Source organism: Bubalus kerabau, chromosome 6, assembly GCF_029407905.1.
Source record: "Bubalus kerabau isolate K-KA32 ecotype Philippines breed swamp buffalo chromosome 6, PCC_UOA_SB_1v2, whole genome shotgun sequence".
NCBI classification, from domain to species: domain Eukaryota; kingdom Metazoa; phylum Chordata; class Mammalia; order Artiodactyla; family Bovidae; genus Bubalus; species Bubalus kerabau.
This window is the reverse complement of record NC_073629.1, coordinates 75,390,812-75,408,801: the sequence shown is the minus strand read 5'-3', so window position 1 is coordinate 75,408,801 and position 17,990 is coordinate 75,390,812. Positions and strand designations below refer to the sequence as shown.

Here is a 17,990-nt window from a genome sequence, read left to right as displayed (position 1 = left end):
AGCAGTCACGAATATCAGCTAAGGATCTTGTTAAGAATCAGAGCCTTCCAATGAAAAGGATTCTCACATTCAGTGGGTTTGAGGTGGAAACAGTCATCTGAATTTTATGTGTGCATCCCAGAAGATTCTGAAACGAGCCTCAGAGGTCACTAAGAAACTAGACACAATACCACCACCACTCTTATATGATGAAAGCATCACACAAGGCTTCCTTTTCCCTATCTTGTTCCTCAGTTCTTTTCAACTGCACTGCCTCTTCTATATTAATTCTTAAAGGTAAGGATATTCTTAAAGGTAAATTATGTTTAATTCTTAAACATAATTCTATGTTAATTCTTAACAGTCATATTTTTAGCAGTGGTACTTGCACAAAATCCTAAGGGTGGGAAAATTAATTTCCGATGTCAGTTTTTAACGTCTCTATTATTGATTTTAACTGAGAAAATGTGACCGTATAAATTGCAGGACCAAATGGCAGTGGTTTTACACGACAGTTTAAAGTGGGGAAAGATGAATTATTTGCCCTTCTGTGTTCTTACTGTACTTTCCCATAATATTTAAATTGTTCATATTTTATCTTTACCTCACCACCACTTACAGGTGTAATAGAGTAGTCAAATAATGTTGCACATACATGAGTGGGTAGAGAAACGTGAACATTTAAGATCACTAAATGGAAATATATTGGGGGCATGTAGGCATACTTTCCTAATTTTTTAGAAAGAACTCTTGGTTGTTTATATTCTTTAATAATCTAATATTTGATAGTCACATTTTCTTTCAGTTAGATGACAATAGATGGTGTCAAATAATAGAGGTCACTTTTTTTTTAATTGTAGTGTAATTGCTTCACAATGTTGTGTTAGTTTCTGCTGTACAACAAAGTGAATCAACTATGTGTATACATACACCCACTCCTCCTTGGATCTCCATTCCACCCATCTGGGTTGTCACAGAGCACCGAACTGAGCTCCTGTGCTATACAGCGGCTTCCTACTAGCTGTTTTACACATGATAGTGTATATATGTCAATCATATTCTCCCAGTTGATCCCACTGTCCCCACCCATGTCTACATGTCCCTTCCATATGTCTACATCTCTATACCTGGCCTGCAAATAGGAACAAAATTGGGTCATTGGTAGAGATGTATAGTAGGGTCGCTTTTTAAGAAACGTAAGTGCTTACACTTTAGAACATAAAATGATAGCATTTAAAGAGCTTTTTAATTGTAAAAATGTGGCTGTCAGAGCTATGTAGCTCTAGTACTAATGATGAAAAAGCTTTATTTTCACTATACTGGGTGCAGCATTTTTAAATTTCAGAACAGTGATGCTTCACATTAAAAAAAAAACAGTATCCTTTCAAAAAAAAACAAAACATTTTCCAGTAAACTTGTCTAGCAATATGGCTTAAATCCATTTCAGTACATAGATTGACAGCTTTGCTTTGAACCTAGATTAGCATCTGTGCTAATAAGGGCAATGTCTTTAAGAAAACTTACATTCTAAGAGGTTAGAGTTCTCAGATTATAGATTGATGTTGGTAAGAAGTTTTTGTTTTCATATTGTGCCCAAATTATAAAAAAATGTTTCTTTTCAACAACAATCTGAAACACTTAGTGTGACCAATCTGATGTAATCCAATTTTTACAAATGCATGAAAATCTCATTTACTTAGAAAAGTTGTCAGTTACCCCCTTCTAATAATTCAAAAGTATTACAGGATTTCCCTCTTCATTATTGAGTCTCAAGATATAATTGGCTTGTTAAACAAAGCAGTGGTTCTTTACACTGGGTGCATATTAAAATCATCAGGGAGAATTAAAGATGGCATCATTCAGTACTTCTTTCATCAGAGATCTTGATTTAATTGTAGTCCTCCCCACCCCACTTCCAAGATTCTAATACAAACCTGGGATAATGTTATTACTTTAGTTCATTGATTTTCAAATAGCTTTTGGTTTAGTGTTAGAGAGCAGAGAAACCCCTACCTTATTTAATCTTTCTTTCCACAAAAAGTTTAATGGCAGAAATTTAACTGTCTTATATTTTTAAAAAACAACTCTGCTCCCTTCCTAATCTTATCTTGCTTAGAGCGACTGTTGCTTGTACCTTAGCTTGTTTTTGTTTTACATAAACAAGTTGCCAAGGAAAGTGTCTTTTTGTTAATTAAAATTTTGGGTAATAGTTGGGGGGGGTAGTAGTATTCCCGTGAGTGCCTAATTTTTTTCTCTGTGTGAAACTGCCCTAAGAGACCCTTAACTATTTATAATGCCTGGGAGTTTTAATTAGCTGTAGATGAAAGAGGACAGGGCATTTAGTAGGCAGGTCAAGAAAACTCATTGATTGTCAAATAGATATACTTGACCATTATACTCTTTTGTCCCTGAAATGGAAATTTTTTGTTTTTAACTCTTAAAAAGTTAGCCGTAATGAAAAGTTTTCCAAGCCAAAACTAGTTACTTGCTATTTGTATTTTAAAATGCCTGGTATTGATATTATGAAATGCTGACATTTTTGTGATCTGTTCAGACTCTGAGACTGGTTTCAAACTGTTTTAACTTGATGCGTTATGAATTTAAACAGTGGTTGTTCTGGGTGTAATTTTATATAGTCAGTTCTGTGGATAGTACTTCATTGAAAAACGCCATGTATTTTTGAACTGGTTAATATGTGTGTGGTTATGTATTTCTCTGCCTCTTCTACTTTTGGAATGCAGGTATTTGTGAGTCATTGATTTGTGTTTTTGCTTATAATTTCCTCTTTATGTTATCTGTGTATTTTCTAGTGATTCGCCTTTACCAGTCTCCTCCCGAGTCTGCTTTGTTAAGTTCCATGATCCGGACTCAGCAGTTGTGGCACAGCATCTGACAAACACTGTATTCGTTGACAGAGCTTTGATAGTCGTACCATATGCAGAAGGTTTGTGCTTTGTTTAACTACCTATGTGGGCATCCTATGATGACCATCTACCTCAGTGTAGTTTTAGAGTGAGCATTAGTAGCATGTTAAAAAAATCTAAGCTATTAACATTTTGAAACCCTTGTTATACTGTGGTCCATATTTTTTACATGAAGGCTTTCTAACTTAAAATTCAAAATCTGATTTGTTTTTATAAGATATTTAACCTTTTGCATTACTTTAAAACAATTTTAAGTTCATTAAAACCACTTCTCCAATCGTAATTCCTTAAGATACATCTACTTAGTTAATTTAATATTGTTTTATATAAAAGTCCTGAAGGTGAACGGATCACTTCATGAACATTTACACAGAAACCTTCAAATAAATGCATGATGGTGTTTCTATTTTGAATAAATGTGACCAGGTTGGTTTTATTTCCATAGTGATTCCTCTTAGTGATTCTTCTTACCAATAACTTTAAAAAATATATCCCACATTGAATTTCAGTATACCAAGGGTCGCAATGGTTTGATTTTTATGAAGTTCAATATTTCCTATAGCTTAGGTGCCAAATGGGCACTGGGTGTTTTGTTTTATGCCAGATTTTCTTGTTCACTCTTGCTATATTTTCTAGAATATCTCTAAATAATAAATTCTTCTCTCTGTTATTTGTGTGTGTGATTTTTGTAGTGGAGAAGGCAAATGCAAAACTCTTCCAGATGACTGAAAAACAGTGGGTCCTCTGCAGCTACAGGGGATTCTAGACATTAACTAAAGGCCAGCAAGCACTCAAGTCCCCCAAGTGTTTTCCTGGTGTAACCATTTGTTAACTACATTTTCTCTCTTTTTACATTTTAGGCTGTTAAAGTAATTTGGCAGAAAAATAATGAGCAGGGTTTTTGGATCTTAAAAAGCCACTGTGACAAGACAACACTATTTTTATTCCACTTTGTGAAATTTTCTAAGACATACTTTATACTTTATGCTTGTTCCCAGTGTACTGCTACTTTATTTGCTTTTTGGTAACTATAAATTTAGTGGAAAAAATCACTGAAATATGTTAAAATTACTGGATTTTATTAACATGCTGACCAGGGTATAAATGCTTTCCCCTTTTCTTGGTGAACTGGTCAGTGGAAGCAGAATCTAGATACTGTTAACTTTAGTTGCTATCTTTGAATACTGATGTGAACATTTAAACCATTCCTTGTAAAAATTGTGAAATGTCTAGTCCTTAAAACTTAGAAAAATTTCCTCTGTGGTTTTCTAAAGAAATTAAATTGCATTCATGGATAAACTAAGGCATGCTATATAACAGTAAATCTGTCTCCATGCTATTAAAGTGTATGAGCCCAGTTTTAAGGTTTTAAAGTGTGTGTATATATATATATATATGTAGTGATAAACTTGTGAGTGTGTTTTGATTAAGCATTTTCTGTCAGTGTGCCTGTTGTAGGATGACTTACCATCAAGAGAAAATTTACAGAATTCAAATGTAGGATAAGTAAATGTAGAACATAGCTTTTGGAACAAGGGTCAAATCATGTGAGTAATTTGCCAAACACTAGTTAGCCTTATAATTTTAAAAATTCTTTTTGGCCAAATATTATGTCATAGTTCCCAAGCCCTGAACATAATACAGTATATCATATAACAAGATTTCATAAATATTTTTAGACCATAGTAATTTTTTTGGATTTGTTTTGAAACATATTTAGGGAGTACATTATTAGAATTACAGAACTATTTAGTTACAGAATCTATTAGTATATTACTGGTAATTACTGGTATGGTATGCTGTATTAATGTTGCCTCCACTAAATAACTGATGTACTCAACCTTTTTGTCACCATTCACCCTGGTTTTAGCTCTTACATTATGCCGTTGCTTCTTGGTCAGTGTTTTAGAACAATAGACACAAAGTCTACGGTAAGGAATAGTGTTTAACCGATAAAACTGAGATAGCTGAATTTGGAAGGAACTCTTAATAATAATGGATTTGGGGACTATTTAGGTTCCTTGGTTAATGTTTGTTTCTTTTGTCTGTTTCTTTTTCTTTCATTTCTACACATTCATGCAGTATTTCATGGTTCTATCAAAGCAGCAGTAAAAAAAATACTCTTGACGCATGAAAATTAACTGGTGAGGGGCCTCATTGCTATTTTTAAATTGTAGTTTTATTTTTAAATAGTCTTTTTTTAATCAGAGGATCAGATGCATGACTTTTTTTTTAATGGATGCAGATCTTCTATCCGGTGTCTCACAATTCAAGAGGATTTTAGTTTGCCAGAAATGTTGCAAATGCACTAATTTTAGCAAGATGTTGATACTTAATATTATCCTCTTGAGACATAATTTTGCATGCAAAATTATCCCATAATCCTTGTAGGTTTGTTAATAATTATGCATTAATGCCCTATATCTAAATCTTCTCCCTTCTCCCCCCCTCCATAACTCTTGGTATCTAAATTGATGACAGCTCTGACACAAGCAAGATAACAGTGCTGTGTAGTATACATTTGTTTATATTATCGGCACTTCTCAGTTTAGGTGGAAGGAACCATTACCTTTATTTAACAGTGGTTTTTCTTTTTTGTTGTTGTGTTTTACAGTTCTTTTCCCTGGTTCAGCCTGAACTATATACCAGGCCCTGCTGAAAATACCACCCAACAGTTTTCTTCTGCAGCTTATCCAGTTTCTCTTAAGTGCCCTGTACATATTGTATGTTTTATGATGAGATGCAGTTTCTTAATATGTATTACAGAAATACTACTGGTATTTGCAAATATGTAGTTTAATTGTATTATTGAACTCTCATTTTGGGGGCTTGGGCACATTAACAGATTAATCCATCTGTTATAGGGCTTTTGCTGTTGGATAGAATTTAAATTGTCTACATAAATATTTGTCTCAGGACCCTTAGATTTTATCTGAATACACAGATTAGGCTTTAAAAACAGACATACATGTTGTTTTTGGCTTTAGGAGTTTGGCTAAGTTAGCTTTTGAACTGACACTATATAGCAGCATTTTTTGGTATGGTTAGCATGGCACATATTGGAACATAAAGCATTTTACTGTACAGGTAAGGAATGTGCCATGTTTTACTTATTCTCTCTCTCTTTCCCTCTCACTCACTCCCACACACATCCTGTGTGTATTCAGAGACCTTCAGAAACATTCATATTCATTTTCATGAGTCAGCAAAAGCCCTACTCTTGATTCAACAGAATATTTCCTTTACATACTTTTTTCTCTTAATTTTTACAAAATTGTATGGTAGGTGTAAAAGAAAATCATAGTAACTGTACCATATTATTAACCCCTAAATCAAACTTTTTTTGTCTTGTGTATCTTGATTTTTCTGTGTGCTTTATAGTGAAGCAGCCGACACGAGTCGTTGTTCATAAAACAGCTTTTGAAAGTTGAGAGCACACCCCTGGAGAACCGACTGTGCTTGCTTACGTTTGGTTCATGACTTAAAAATCGAGTACAGGTGATGAAATCTTGGCAGTGTTAACAAAAAAGTAGTGTGTATTGTGCTATTTTTTTTTTACTCTAGAAACTTAACCATTTGTAGAGAAAAAGGAAACAAATTTTCACACATTGAAGTTTCATTCTGACATAAAATTAATGATAAATAATCATAGAAATCAAGCTTTATATTTTAGCGAACATAAGTACTTTCAACAAACTCAGGTGGTGTATCAGGGAGACATTTTCTGGGTGTTTTTGTGTGTTTTCTGTCTTGCAGAAGAGTGTGTTCTAATGCATGGGTGTTTCTCTGCAGGAGTTATTCCTGATGAGACTAAGGCTTTGTCTCTGTTGGCACCAGCTAATGCAGTGGCAGGTCTTCTGCCTGGTGGTGGACTCCTGCCTACTCCTAACCCACTTACCCAGGTATTAGTTCTATTGAATTCTTAAAACATGGAAAGGAACACAGAATGGTGGTTAAATCTAAATGTATTTGTGCCTTTTTTGAGTCCTTTGTGATTGCACTTCACAGACTATTGTCACGTGGTCAGAGTATTGTAAAATGCTATTGTAATCATCAGTATTAAAGTGGTAGTTTACATTTTAAGGACATTCTCAAAAATAATATGTGTCTTATCATTTTGTCACTGACTCTCAAAATAGCCCATAAGTCATGAGGCATATTTCTGTTGCAGATATTTAGTATGTTCATTTGAACTGAGAAAATTAAGGTGTGAAGTTAAGACCTTTTTTTTTTTTCCTTTCCCCATACCCTTTTATCTTTTGCTCTTGGGGTTTACATTAAGTAGATAACGTGAAGATGAAGATCAGGGTAATTCATAGATACCTTTGATGTATAAAATTGTATAATAAATAACTAAGCCAATTTTATAATAGTTGATCCTCGAACAACGTGAGTTTGAACTGTTTGCTCCATTTATATGAGGATTTCTTTTTTTAACTACTACATGGCTTTCCTGGTGGCTCGGACGGTAAAGAATTTACCTGCAGTGCAGGAGATCCAGGTTTGATCATTAGCTCAAGAAGATCCCCTGGAGAAAGGAATGGCTATCCACTCCACTCCAGTATTCATGCCTGGAGAATTCCATGGACAGAGGAGCATAGTGGGCTATAGTCCATGATTTTGCAGAGGGTCGGACACAACTGAGCAACTAACGCTTTCACTTTGAATATATATTATAGTACTATACAACCCAAGATTGGTTGAATCGAAATATGGGCGAGTGGATATGGAGAGCTGACTGAAGTTACAGGTCTATTTTTGACTACATGAGGAGTCAGCACTCCTAGCCCCCATGTTGCTCAAGGATCAACTGTATTAACAGGATTTTAACTCAGTGATCGGTTATAGTATGTTTGCTACCTATACTTAATAAGTAATAATGAAACTAGGAGAACTTTAAGCACAGTGCTTGTGAAGAGGCTCAAATTGCCTGCAAAGTTGTAAGATTTTGCATTGTTTGTGTGCATTAAATTGACTAATTATGAGGAATTCCTGGTGGCTCACAAAGTAGAGGATCCTCCTACAACACAGGAGACCTGGGTTCGATCCCTGAGTTGGGATGATCCCCTGGAGAAGGGAATGTCTACCCACTGCATATTGTCTGGAGAATCCCATGGACAGGGGAGCCTGGCAGGTTACAGTCCATGGGGTTGCAAAGAGTCAGACACGACTAAGAGACTAAGAACATACAACAGGAAATTACTAGGGAACTCTTAATGAATATATGTATCTCGGGTATAGAAAGAGCCACTACTGCTGTGGCTAAGAAATGTAAATAAATATTAGTTGCTAAGTCATGTCAGATCCTTTGTGACCTCATGGACTGTAATCCACCAGGCTCCTCTGTCCATGGGATTCTCTAAGGCAGGAATACTGGAGTGGGTTGCCATTCCCTTCTCCAGGGGATCTTCCCACCCCAGGGATGGAACCCTGGTCTCCCACATTGCAGGCAGATTCTTTACCATGTGAGCCACCAGGGAAGCCCTAAGGAATAAACTTAAGGTACACACACTTAGTTGGGGGGAGGAGATCCCACAGCTTACAGACTTCAACTAGTAATCATCTGACCCTTTAAGGAAAAAAAACGTTCACATACTCTGCCAACCTGACAGTATAAGACATAGAAACAAAATTTTAAATAAATACAATTTGAAATTTCACAGATTGGCGCTGTTCCATTGGCTGCTTTGGGAGCTCCTACCCTTGATCCTGCCCTTGCTGCACTTGGGCTTCCTGGAGCAAACTTGAACTCACAGGTAATTTAATATCCTTGAACTCTGAGCTCGTTTTTGTAATTCAAGAATTTGCTTCATTAGATTTTAGTTTGCATTTCAACAGCAGGAGATAACCAACTGTTACATTGTAGTGATTTTTTTTCTTACCTAAACTTCTTAATGAGAGATTTAAAAGGTCACTGCATTAGCCCCTTGCCCATCAAAGAATTTCTCATTTTAGAATGTTCAAAGTAAAGACTAGTTTCATAGGAAGCCACTACCACATCAGTGTTGCAAAGTCAGAATACAAGTCATGAAAAGATAGGAATGTGTTCATAATTTGTTCTCTTGTCATTTACTCACTTGGAAATTTTTGTTTTCCCTCATTGCAATTTAGATAAACTTTTCTGAAGTTCTTTATGAAACCTTTTGATTATTATACTGACTGAGCACTTTGATTTCTGTTCTACATGTTTCCTTAAAATGTTACTTATCCTCAGGAAATCTTTAAATAAGCAGGAGCTAGTCTATAAAATCTGGACTGTTCAGCTTCATCATCTTTGTATTTAACTTGATAAAGCAGCTCTGGATATCCAGTACTGTAGTCACTATTGTCATGTTTATTTTTTTGCAGCTAGAAAATTTACTGTGACGTATTTGGCTGGCATTATATTTCTGTTGGTCATTGTGGTGATATGCTAGCTTCTATAGGTTTGACAAACTGTTCTAGGTCATTTCAACATATTTTTAAAAATTAAAATAGTAATCATTTATTATTCTATGTTTTCATTTTTAATATTTTTATTTTCCAGTCTCTTGCTGCAGATCAGTTGCTGAAACTTATGAGTACTGTTGATCCCAAGTAAGAACTTTTTTCCTTTTGTTTCCATTGATGATAGAAATATGTCAGTGTCTACAGATAGCAGTTATTTTTTGATACCTAAAAGAAATTTATCTCAAGGCATGCAATCAGTTCAGTTCAGTCACTCAGTCATGTCCAACTGTTTGCGACCCCATGAATCGCAGCACGCCAGGCCTCCCTGTCCATCACCAACTCCCAGAGTTCACTCAAACTCACATCCATCGAGTTGGTGATGCCGTCCAGCCATCTCATCCTCTGTCGTCCCCTTCTCCTGCCCTCAGTCCCTCCCAGCATCAGGGTCTTTTCCAGTGAGTCAACTCTTCGCATGAGGTGGCCAAAGTATTACAATTTCAGCTTCAGCATCAGTCCTTCCAATGAACATCCAGGACTGATCACCTTTAGGATGAACTGGTTGGATCTCCTTGCAGTCCAAGGGACTCTGAAGAGTCTGCTCCAACACCACAGTTCAAAGGCATCAATTTTTCAGCGCTCAGCTTTCTTTATAGTCCAACTCTCACATCCATACATGACCACTGGCGTCCAATACATAATTCTATTTTCTAGAAAGAAAAATCAAGAAGTAAACCCATCTATAAAGGGTTTGGTTTTGGTGTAATTTTTAATCTTTAAAGATCATTGTCCATAGCTTAAACCAGAGTGACCAAAACCATCTATGAGAAAAATGCTGCAAGGCAAAATGGTTGTCTGAGGAGGCCATACAAATAGTTGAGAATAGAAGTGAAAGTCAGAGGAGAAAAGGAAGTATAGTGCAGAATTCCAAAGATTACTTAGAAGACAAGAAGGTCTTCCTAAGTGAACAGTGCAAAGAAATAAGAGGAGAACAATACAATGGGAAAGACTAGAGATCTCTTCAGGAAAGTTGGAGATACTAAGGGATTATTTCATGCAAACATCTGCACAATAAAGGACAGAAAAGGCAAGGACATGACAGAAGCAAAAGATATTAAAAAGAGGTGGCAGAAATGCACAGGTGAACTGTACAGTAAAGGTCTTAAGGACACAAATAAAAATGATGTGATCACTTACCTAGTGTCCCATATCCTGGAATGTGAGGTCAAGTGGGCTTTAGGAAGCATTACTGTGAACAAAGCTAGTGGATGTGATGGATTCCAGCTGAGTTATTTCAAATCCTAAAACATGATGCTATTAAAGTACTGAACTCAATATGCCATCAAATTTGGAAAACTCATCAGTGGCCACGGGACTGGAAACAGTCGGTTTTCATTCCAATCCTAAAGATGAGTGCCAAAGAGTGTTCACCTACTGTACAGTTGAGCTTGCTCCACATGCTAGCAAGGTAATGCTCACAATCCTTTAAAGCAGGCTTCGACAGTACATGAACCAAGAGCTTCCAGATGTACAACCTGATTTAGAAAAGGCAGAGGAACCAGCGATCAAATAGCCAACATCCATTGGATCATAAAAAAAGCAAGGGAATTCCAGAAAAATATCTGTTTCTTTGACTACATGAAAGCCTTTGACTGGATCACAACAAACTAGAAAATTCTTCAAGAAATGGGAATGCCAGATCACCTTACCTGCCCCCTGAGAAACTTAGGCAGGTCAAGAACCAGATCATGGAGCAACGGACTGGTTCAAAATTTGGAAAGGGGTATGTCAAAGCTGTATATTGTCACCATTTATTTAACTTATACGCAGAGTAAGTACATCATGAGAAATGTTGGGCTAGATGAAACACAAGCTGGAATCAAGATTGCCTTTCTACTGCAAGCCAAGCTGTTTCTCAGACTTACTTCATGAATATCATCCTAAGGATTGTCTCAGGATGACGAATAGAGAGCTAAATATTGTCTTCAGTTAGTTCATTTAAAAAATTATATTGACTACCTCCTATAAGCTTGCTTGTACCTTCCTGGCATTTATACTCAGAAAGGAACACATTATTTAACTACAGTGAAGCATGTGTATCCACCTCGAGGAGGTACAGAGATGCTGTGGGAATGTTATGACAGGGAGAAGAACTTGGCTTGAAGATCAGAGAAGCCTGGGAGATGAATAAGAGAAGGACAGAAGTGAGGGAAGCACTAGCCCATAGTAAGAGTAATATACATCACATACTAAAAGTCGCTGTCTTTCGGTGCTTTGAAAAGTTTTATTCATGTTGCCATTTATATTTCCTAGTTGACATATCACAGATTCTTGAGATGTTTTCATGAGTCATAGTGTGTTAAGTGAAAGTCACTCAGTCGTGTTCAACTCTTTGCAACCCCGTGGATTATACAGTTCATGAAATTGTCCAGGCCAGAATAGTGGAATGTGCAGCCATTCCCTTCTACAGGGGATCTTCCCAACCCAGGGGTCGAACCCAGGGCTCCCGCATTGTAGGCGGATTCTTCACCAGCTGAGCCACAAGGGAAGCACCTTAGTGTGGTAAATCTGAGCTAAATTCATTTTCCTTTTTTTTAATTTTTTATTTTAATTGTAGGCTAATTACTTTACAGCATTGTCGTGGTTTTTGCCATACATTGACATGAAACAGCCATGGGTGTACATGTGTTCCCCATCCTGAACTCCCCTCCCACCTCCCTACCCATTCCATCTCAGGGTCATCCCCAGTGCACCAGCCCTGAGCACCCTGTCTCATGCATCGAACCTGGACTGGCAATCTGTTTCACATATGATAATATACAGGTTTCAATGCTATTCTCTCAAATCATCCCACCCTCGCCTTCTCCCACAGAGTCCAAAAGACTGTTCTATACATTTGTGTCTTTTTTTAACTTGGGTGAAAGTCACTGTCAGTAAGTAGAAGAGCATGTGGGGAAGGCAGAACAGAATCATTTGATTATAGTAGTTACTGGCATTTTTTCTAAAAATGACCAGGTGAAATCCAAGCATGTATCTACCATGAAGCTTATTAAGTAAAATATGACTAATAGAGTTAAAAAATAAAAAACCTCCCCGTAGTCATTCTTGTTTACATTTTACACTGCCCACAAATAACTACCATCCTCAACTCGGTGTCTATAGTTTTTTCTCATTTTCATAAACCCTTAAGGCTAAAGACTAAACCCTTTAGTCTTTACAGTCAGGAATTTCATAAGTAACTTTGATATGTCATTGGCTTCTGCCTCAGTTTGTCATCTGTAAGCTTAAAAAGTAATTCTCTTCCCTAACAAAATTAGGATGAAGTAAAGTTTTATAAATCACGTGAAGGAACGTTCTGTTAATCAAAAATCACTAGCAGTATTATATTCTCATTTACTAACAATTCTTAGAAAGTATATGGAAAGTTCATGGATGTTCAGCAAAATTAGTTTTTTTATTTGACATATCTGCAGCTTTTAAAATGCCGAGTGCCATTTTGCATAGTGCCATTTTACTATATTATTATGATTTTGTCAAAGTTATCATGGAGTCTTCTCACTTTTTCCCAAGGAGTATCTTAGTAAAGTGATGATGGGAAATGTGTATTTAATTGGATATATAAATATGTTTTTAAATATGTCAAATGCAATTCTTGGTTCTATTCCAGATTGAATCATGTCGCTGCTGGTCTTGTTTCACCAAGTCTGAAATCAGATACCTCTAGTAAAGAAATAGAGGAAGCCATGAAGAGAGTACGAGAAGCACAGTCCCTAATTTCTGCTGCTATAGAACCAGGTAAAATAGATTTATGCAATTATGTTTGGAAATATGTTGAATAATACTTTAGTCATTTTCTCCCCCATATTTTGATAAAAGTTCATTTAGGGCAGTGATTCTCATTTCAGAGGGGGATGGGTGATACCGGTAAGTGTTGTCACCCAGGCATATTTGGAAATACCTGGAGAAAACTTAGTTGTCATGCTGATACAAACTGCATCTGGTAGGTAGTTCTGTTCAGTCACTCAGTCGTGTCCCACTCTTTGCAACCCCATGAATCGCAGCATGCCAGGCCTCCCTATCCATCACCATCTCCCGGAGTTCACTCAAACTCAACGTCCATCGAGTCAGTGATGCCATCCAGCCATCTCATCCTCTGTTGTCCCCGTCTCCTCCTGCCCCCAATCCCTCCCAGCATCAGAGTCTTTTTCATGGAGTCTACTCTTCACATGAGGTGGCCAAAGTACTGGAATTTCAGCTTTAGCATCATTCCTTCCAAAGAACACCCAAGGCTTGTCTCCTTAAGAATGGACTGGTTGGATCTCTTTGCAGTCCAAGGGACTCTCAAGAGTCTTCTCCAACACCACAGTTCAAAAGCATCAATTCTTCCGCACTCAGCTTTCTTCACAGTCCAACTTTCACATCCATACATGACCTCTGGAACAACCAAAACCTTGACTAGACCTACGGGGCCAGGGATATGCTAAACATCTTACAGTGTTCAAGACAGGCACCTCCCAATTCCTAAAACAGAATTACTCATTCTGAAACATTGGTGCGTAGGATTACCTAATGCTTTGTGTGGTATTTTGGTTGTTTTTAATTTGGGGGGTTTTTACTGTTGCTTTTAGTCATTTATGTTTGTCTAAGTTCAGGTATGATCTAAATCAAATACCTTATGATTATATAGTGGAAGTGAGAAATACATTTAAGGGACTAGATCTGATAGACAAGAGTGCCTGATGAAATATGGATGGAGGTTTGTGACACTGTACAGGACACAGGAATCAAGACCATCCCCAAGAAAAAGAAATGCAAAAAAGCAAAATGGCTGTCTGAGGAGGCCTTAAAAATGGATGTGAAAAGAAGAGAAGTGAAAAGCAAAGGAGAAAAGGAAAGACATAAGCATCTGAATGCAGAGTTCCAAAGAATAGCAAGGAGAGATAAGAAGGGCTTCCTCAGCAATCAATGCAAAGAAATAGAGGGAAACAATAGGAAAGACTAGAGACCGCTTCAAGAAAATTAGAGATATCAAGGGAATATATTTCATGCAAAGATGGGCTCAATAAAGGACAGAAATGGTATGGACCTAACAGAAGCAGAAGATATTAAGAAGAGGTGGCAAGAATACACAGAAGAACTATACAAAAAAGATCTTCATGGCCCAGATAATCATGATGGTGTGATCACTCACCTAGAGCCAGACATCCTGGAATGTGAAGCAAGTGGGCCTTAGAAAGCATCACTACAAACAAAGCTAGTGGAGGTGATGGAATTCCAGTTGAGCTATTTCAAATCCTGAAAGATGATGCTGTGAAAGTGCTGCACTCAATATGTCAGCAAATTTGGAAGACTCAACAGTGACCACAGGACTGGAAAAGGTCAGTTTTCATTCCAATCCCAAAGAAAGGCAATGCCAAAGAATGCTCAAACTACCCCACAATTGCACTCATCTCACATGCTAGTAAAGTAATGCTCAAAATTCTCCAAGCCAAGCTTTGGCAATATGTGAACTGTGAACTTCCAGATGTTCAGGCTGGTTTTAGAAAAGGCAGAGGAACCAGAGATCAAATTGCCAACATCCGCTGGATCATCAAAAAAGCAGAGTTCCAGAAAAAGATCTTTCTGCTTTATTGACTGTGCCAAAGCCTTTGACTGTGTGGATCACAATAAACTGTGGAAAATTCTGAAAGAGATGGGAATACCAGACCATCTGACCTGCCTCCTGAGAAATCTCTATGCAGATCAGGAAGCAACAGTTAGAACTGGACATGGAACAACAGACTGGTTCCAGGTAGGAAGAGGAGTACATCAAGGCTATATATTGTCACCCTGCTTATTTAACTTCTATGCAGAGTACATCATGAGAAACGCTGGGCTGGAGGAAGCACAAGCTGGAAATCAAGATTGCTGGGAGAAATATCAATAATCTCAGATATGCAGATGACACCACCCTTATGGCAGAAAGTAAAGAAGAACTAAAGTGGCTCTTGATGAAAGTGAAAGAGGAGAGAGAAAAAGTTGGCTTAAAGCTCAGCATTCAGAAAACTAAGTTCATGGCATCCAGTCCCATCACTTCATGGCAAATAGATGGGGAAACAGTGGCTGACTGTATTTTTCTGGGCTCCCAAATTACTGTAGATGGTGATTGCAGCCATGAAATTAAAAGATGCTTATTCCTTGAAAGGAAAGTTATGACCAACCTAGATAGCATATTAAAAAGCAGAGACATTACTTTGGCAACAAAGGTCCGTCTAGTCAAAGCTATGATTTTTCCATTGGTCATGTATGGGTGTGAGAGTTGGACTATAAAGAAAGCTGAGCTCCGAAGAATTGATGCTTTTGAACTGTAGCGTTGGAGAAGACTCTTGAGAGTCCCTTGGACTGCAAGAAGATCCAACCAGTCCATCCTAAAGGAGATCAGTCCTGGATGTTCATTGGAAGGACTGATGTTGAAGCTGAAACTCCAATACTTTGGCCACCTCATTAGGAGAGTTGACTCATTTGAAAAGACCCAGATGTTGGGAAAGATTGAAGGCAGGAGGAGAAGGGGACGACAGAGGATGAAATGGTTAGATGGCATCACTGACTCAATGGATATGAGTTTGGGTACACTCCAGGAGTTGGTGATGGACAGTGGGGCTTGGCATGCTACAGTTCATGGGGTTGCAAAAATCAGACAAGACTGAGCGACTGAACTGAACTGAAGTGAAGTTGGGATTGCCTGATCTATAGTCTTTTATTTGACCAAGAAAGCCTAATAAAGTTTCTTCTATTTACACCATTTGTTTAAAGAAAAGTAAATATTATTCTTTGCAGATTGTCTTTTTGAGATGAGATGAATGGTTGTCCCATTTTCTGCATATATGTATTTGGATCTTTGGTCCTGATTTTTTTTATTCCGTTATGAACAATGCTTTATTCATTTTCTTCATTCCAATTCTTAATGGGGTGGTTTTTATTGTATATGGTATTAGACAATTATAAAGTATATGGATACATTAATATCAAATCTTTGTATATTATCTCATTCAACCAGGTTATTAAATAATTAACCCAGTGTCACATGACAAGCAGTTTATATAGATAACTGGACCTGTATGACTCCAAAACCAGAACACCATTTCTGTTTTCATTGGAAACTCATAACTGAAATGACTGAAAACGACTTACCTCTTTATGAAATTTTTTTTGCTGCACAAATTTTTGTTAATTTGATATTCACAATAAGTTGAATTCTATTAATGAAATGATAGAAATGTAAAAGAGGAACTCATTCTCACTTTGTGCATACGGGCTAAGTCACCTCAGTCATGTCTGACTCTTGTAACCCTTTGGACTATGGCTCACCAGGCTACTCTGTCCATGGGATTCTCCAGGCAAAGAATAGTGGAGTAGGTTGTTATGCCCTGCTCCAGGGCATCTTCCTGACCCAATGCAGCTCCTGCATTGCAAATAAATTCTTTACTCTTAGTTGCTAGGGCAGGGCCAGCATTCTCACTTTGAATGATAGTCCATATATGAAGAATTGCAATGGCTGTATTTTTCCTTCATTCGGTCCTTAGTTAAAGGAATTTATGTGTTGTTTTAAACTACTAAATGGTAACAGATCATTCTTGTTCTGCTCTGTAAACATACACAGTGTTGAAAATGAATGCAAAAGTAGAACAAAGATTAAAAAGAGAGCTGGTTTAGTTTCTATCCCAGAAGTATAGAAATGAGTGATTGAATGAGACATATCTAGGAAAGAAGCATAGAGTTAAGTAATGACTAAAAAGGAACATTTTGCTGATCCAAGAATTTTAAATGTTTATCTTTGTTTTTATTATAAATATAAACATTTTACACTTAGGTACAGTTTGGGGAGGTATTATTAATCCATGAGCATGTACAGAGTAGAGTTTTAATCTGGGTATACTGTAGCTCCGTTTGGGGAAAGAGAACCTAAGGCATGCAAACAGGAGTCATGGTTTAGAAACCTCTGAAGAGTAAAGAATGAGAAAGGTGATTATTTTCATAGGTTTTATGGATGACACTTCATAGCTTCAGAAACCTTTAGCTACCTGAATTTAAGGATCATACAGTAAACCTGAAAATTAGTATAATAAACTCTTAGAGTAACTCCTAAATGGAAATAATCTTTATGCTTAATGATTTCTAAATCCAGATTCCTTTTCATTTAAATCTAGATAAGAAAGAAGAAAAACGAAGACACTCAAGGTCAAGATCACGTTCTAGGAGGAGGAGGACTCCCTCATCTTCTAGGCACAGGTAATTAGATTGATTGCTGTTTGGTAGTAAGTTCTTCCTTAGACAGATTATTTCCCTATGTCACATCTGCTGTTACCCTAATTAGCTCATGGTTACAGTGGTTTTGATAACTACTGCTATTTGCAGAGTAGGTGAATTACTGTTCACAGGTATAAATAGAGAAAAGATGGTAGATACTTTAAAATCCCCCCCAGAAATCTAGGGATAGGAAGAAGCCACTGGAATTCGAGCACTGAAATGAATTAGTACTCTGGAAAGGACACTGACCTTGAAACTTTTGACTTGAATTCTAGTTCTGACATTTCACTAGACTCCTGACTTGGAACATGGAGGGTTGTTATGCAACCTTAGCTTACCCATCTAAAGCTTGAATATTTGCAGATGACATGTTTT

The 17,990-nt window shown here is 37.1% G+C and overlaps 1 protein-coding gene across 6 annotated transcripts in view; it reads left to right on the top strand.

The window, feature by feature from the left end:
• Positions 1–17,990, top strand: part of SRSF11 (serine and arginine rich splicing factor 11) — a 51,056-nt gene that overhangs the window by 17,209 nt on the left and 15,857 nt on the right. For 5 of the 6 annotated variants that reach the window (XM_055585498.1, XM_055585500.1, XM_055585497.1 and 2 more), the window contains exons 3-8: positions 2,790–2,923; positions 6,696–6,805; positions 8,567–8,659; positions 9,430–9,479; positions 12,997–13,124; positions 17,516–17,597. In XM_055585498.1, coding sequence (XP_055441473.1) covers positions 2,790–2,923; positions 6,696–6,805; positions 8,567–8,659; positions 9,430–9,479; positions 12,997–13,124; positions 17,516–17,597 — 597 coding nt within the window. Of the gene's footprint in view, positions 1–2,789; positions 2,924–5,574; positions 6,402–6,695; positions 6,806–8,566; positions 8,660–9,429; positions 9,480–12,996; positions 13,125–17,515; positions 17,598–17,990 lie in introns of those variants that run through there. The other variant, XM_055585501.1, reaches the window with a different exon arrangement.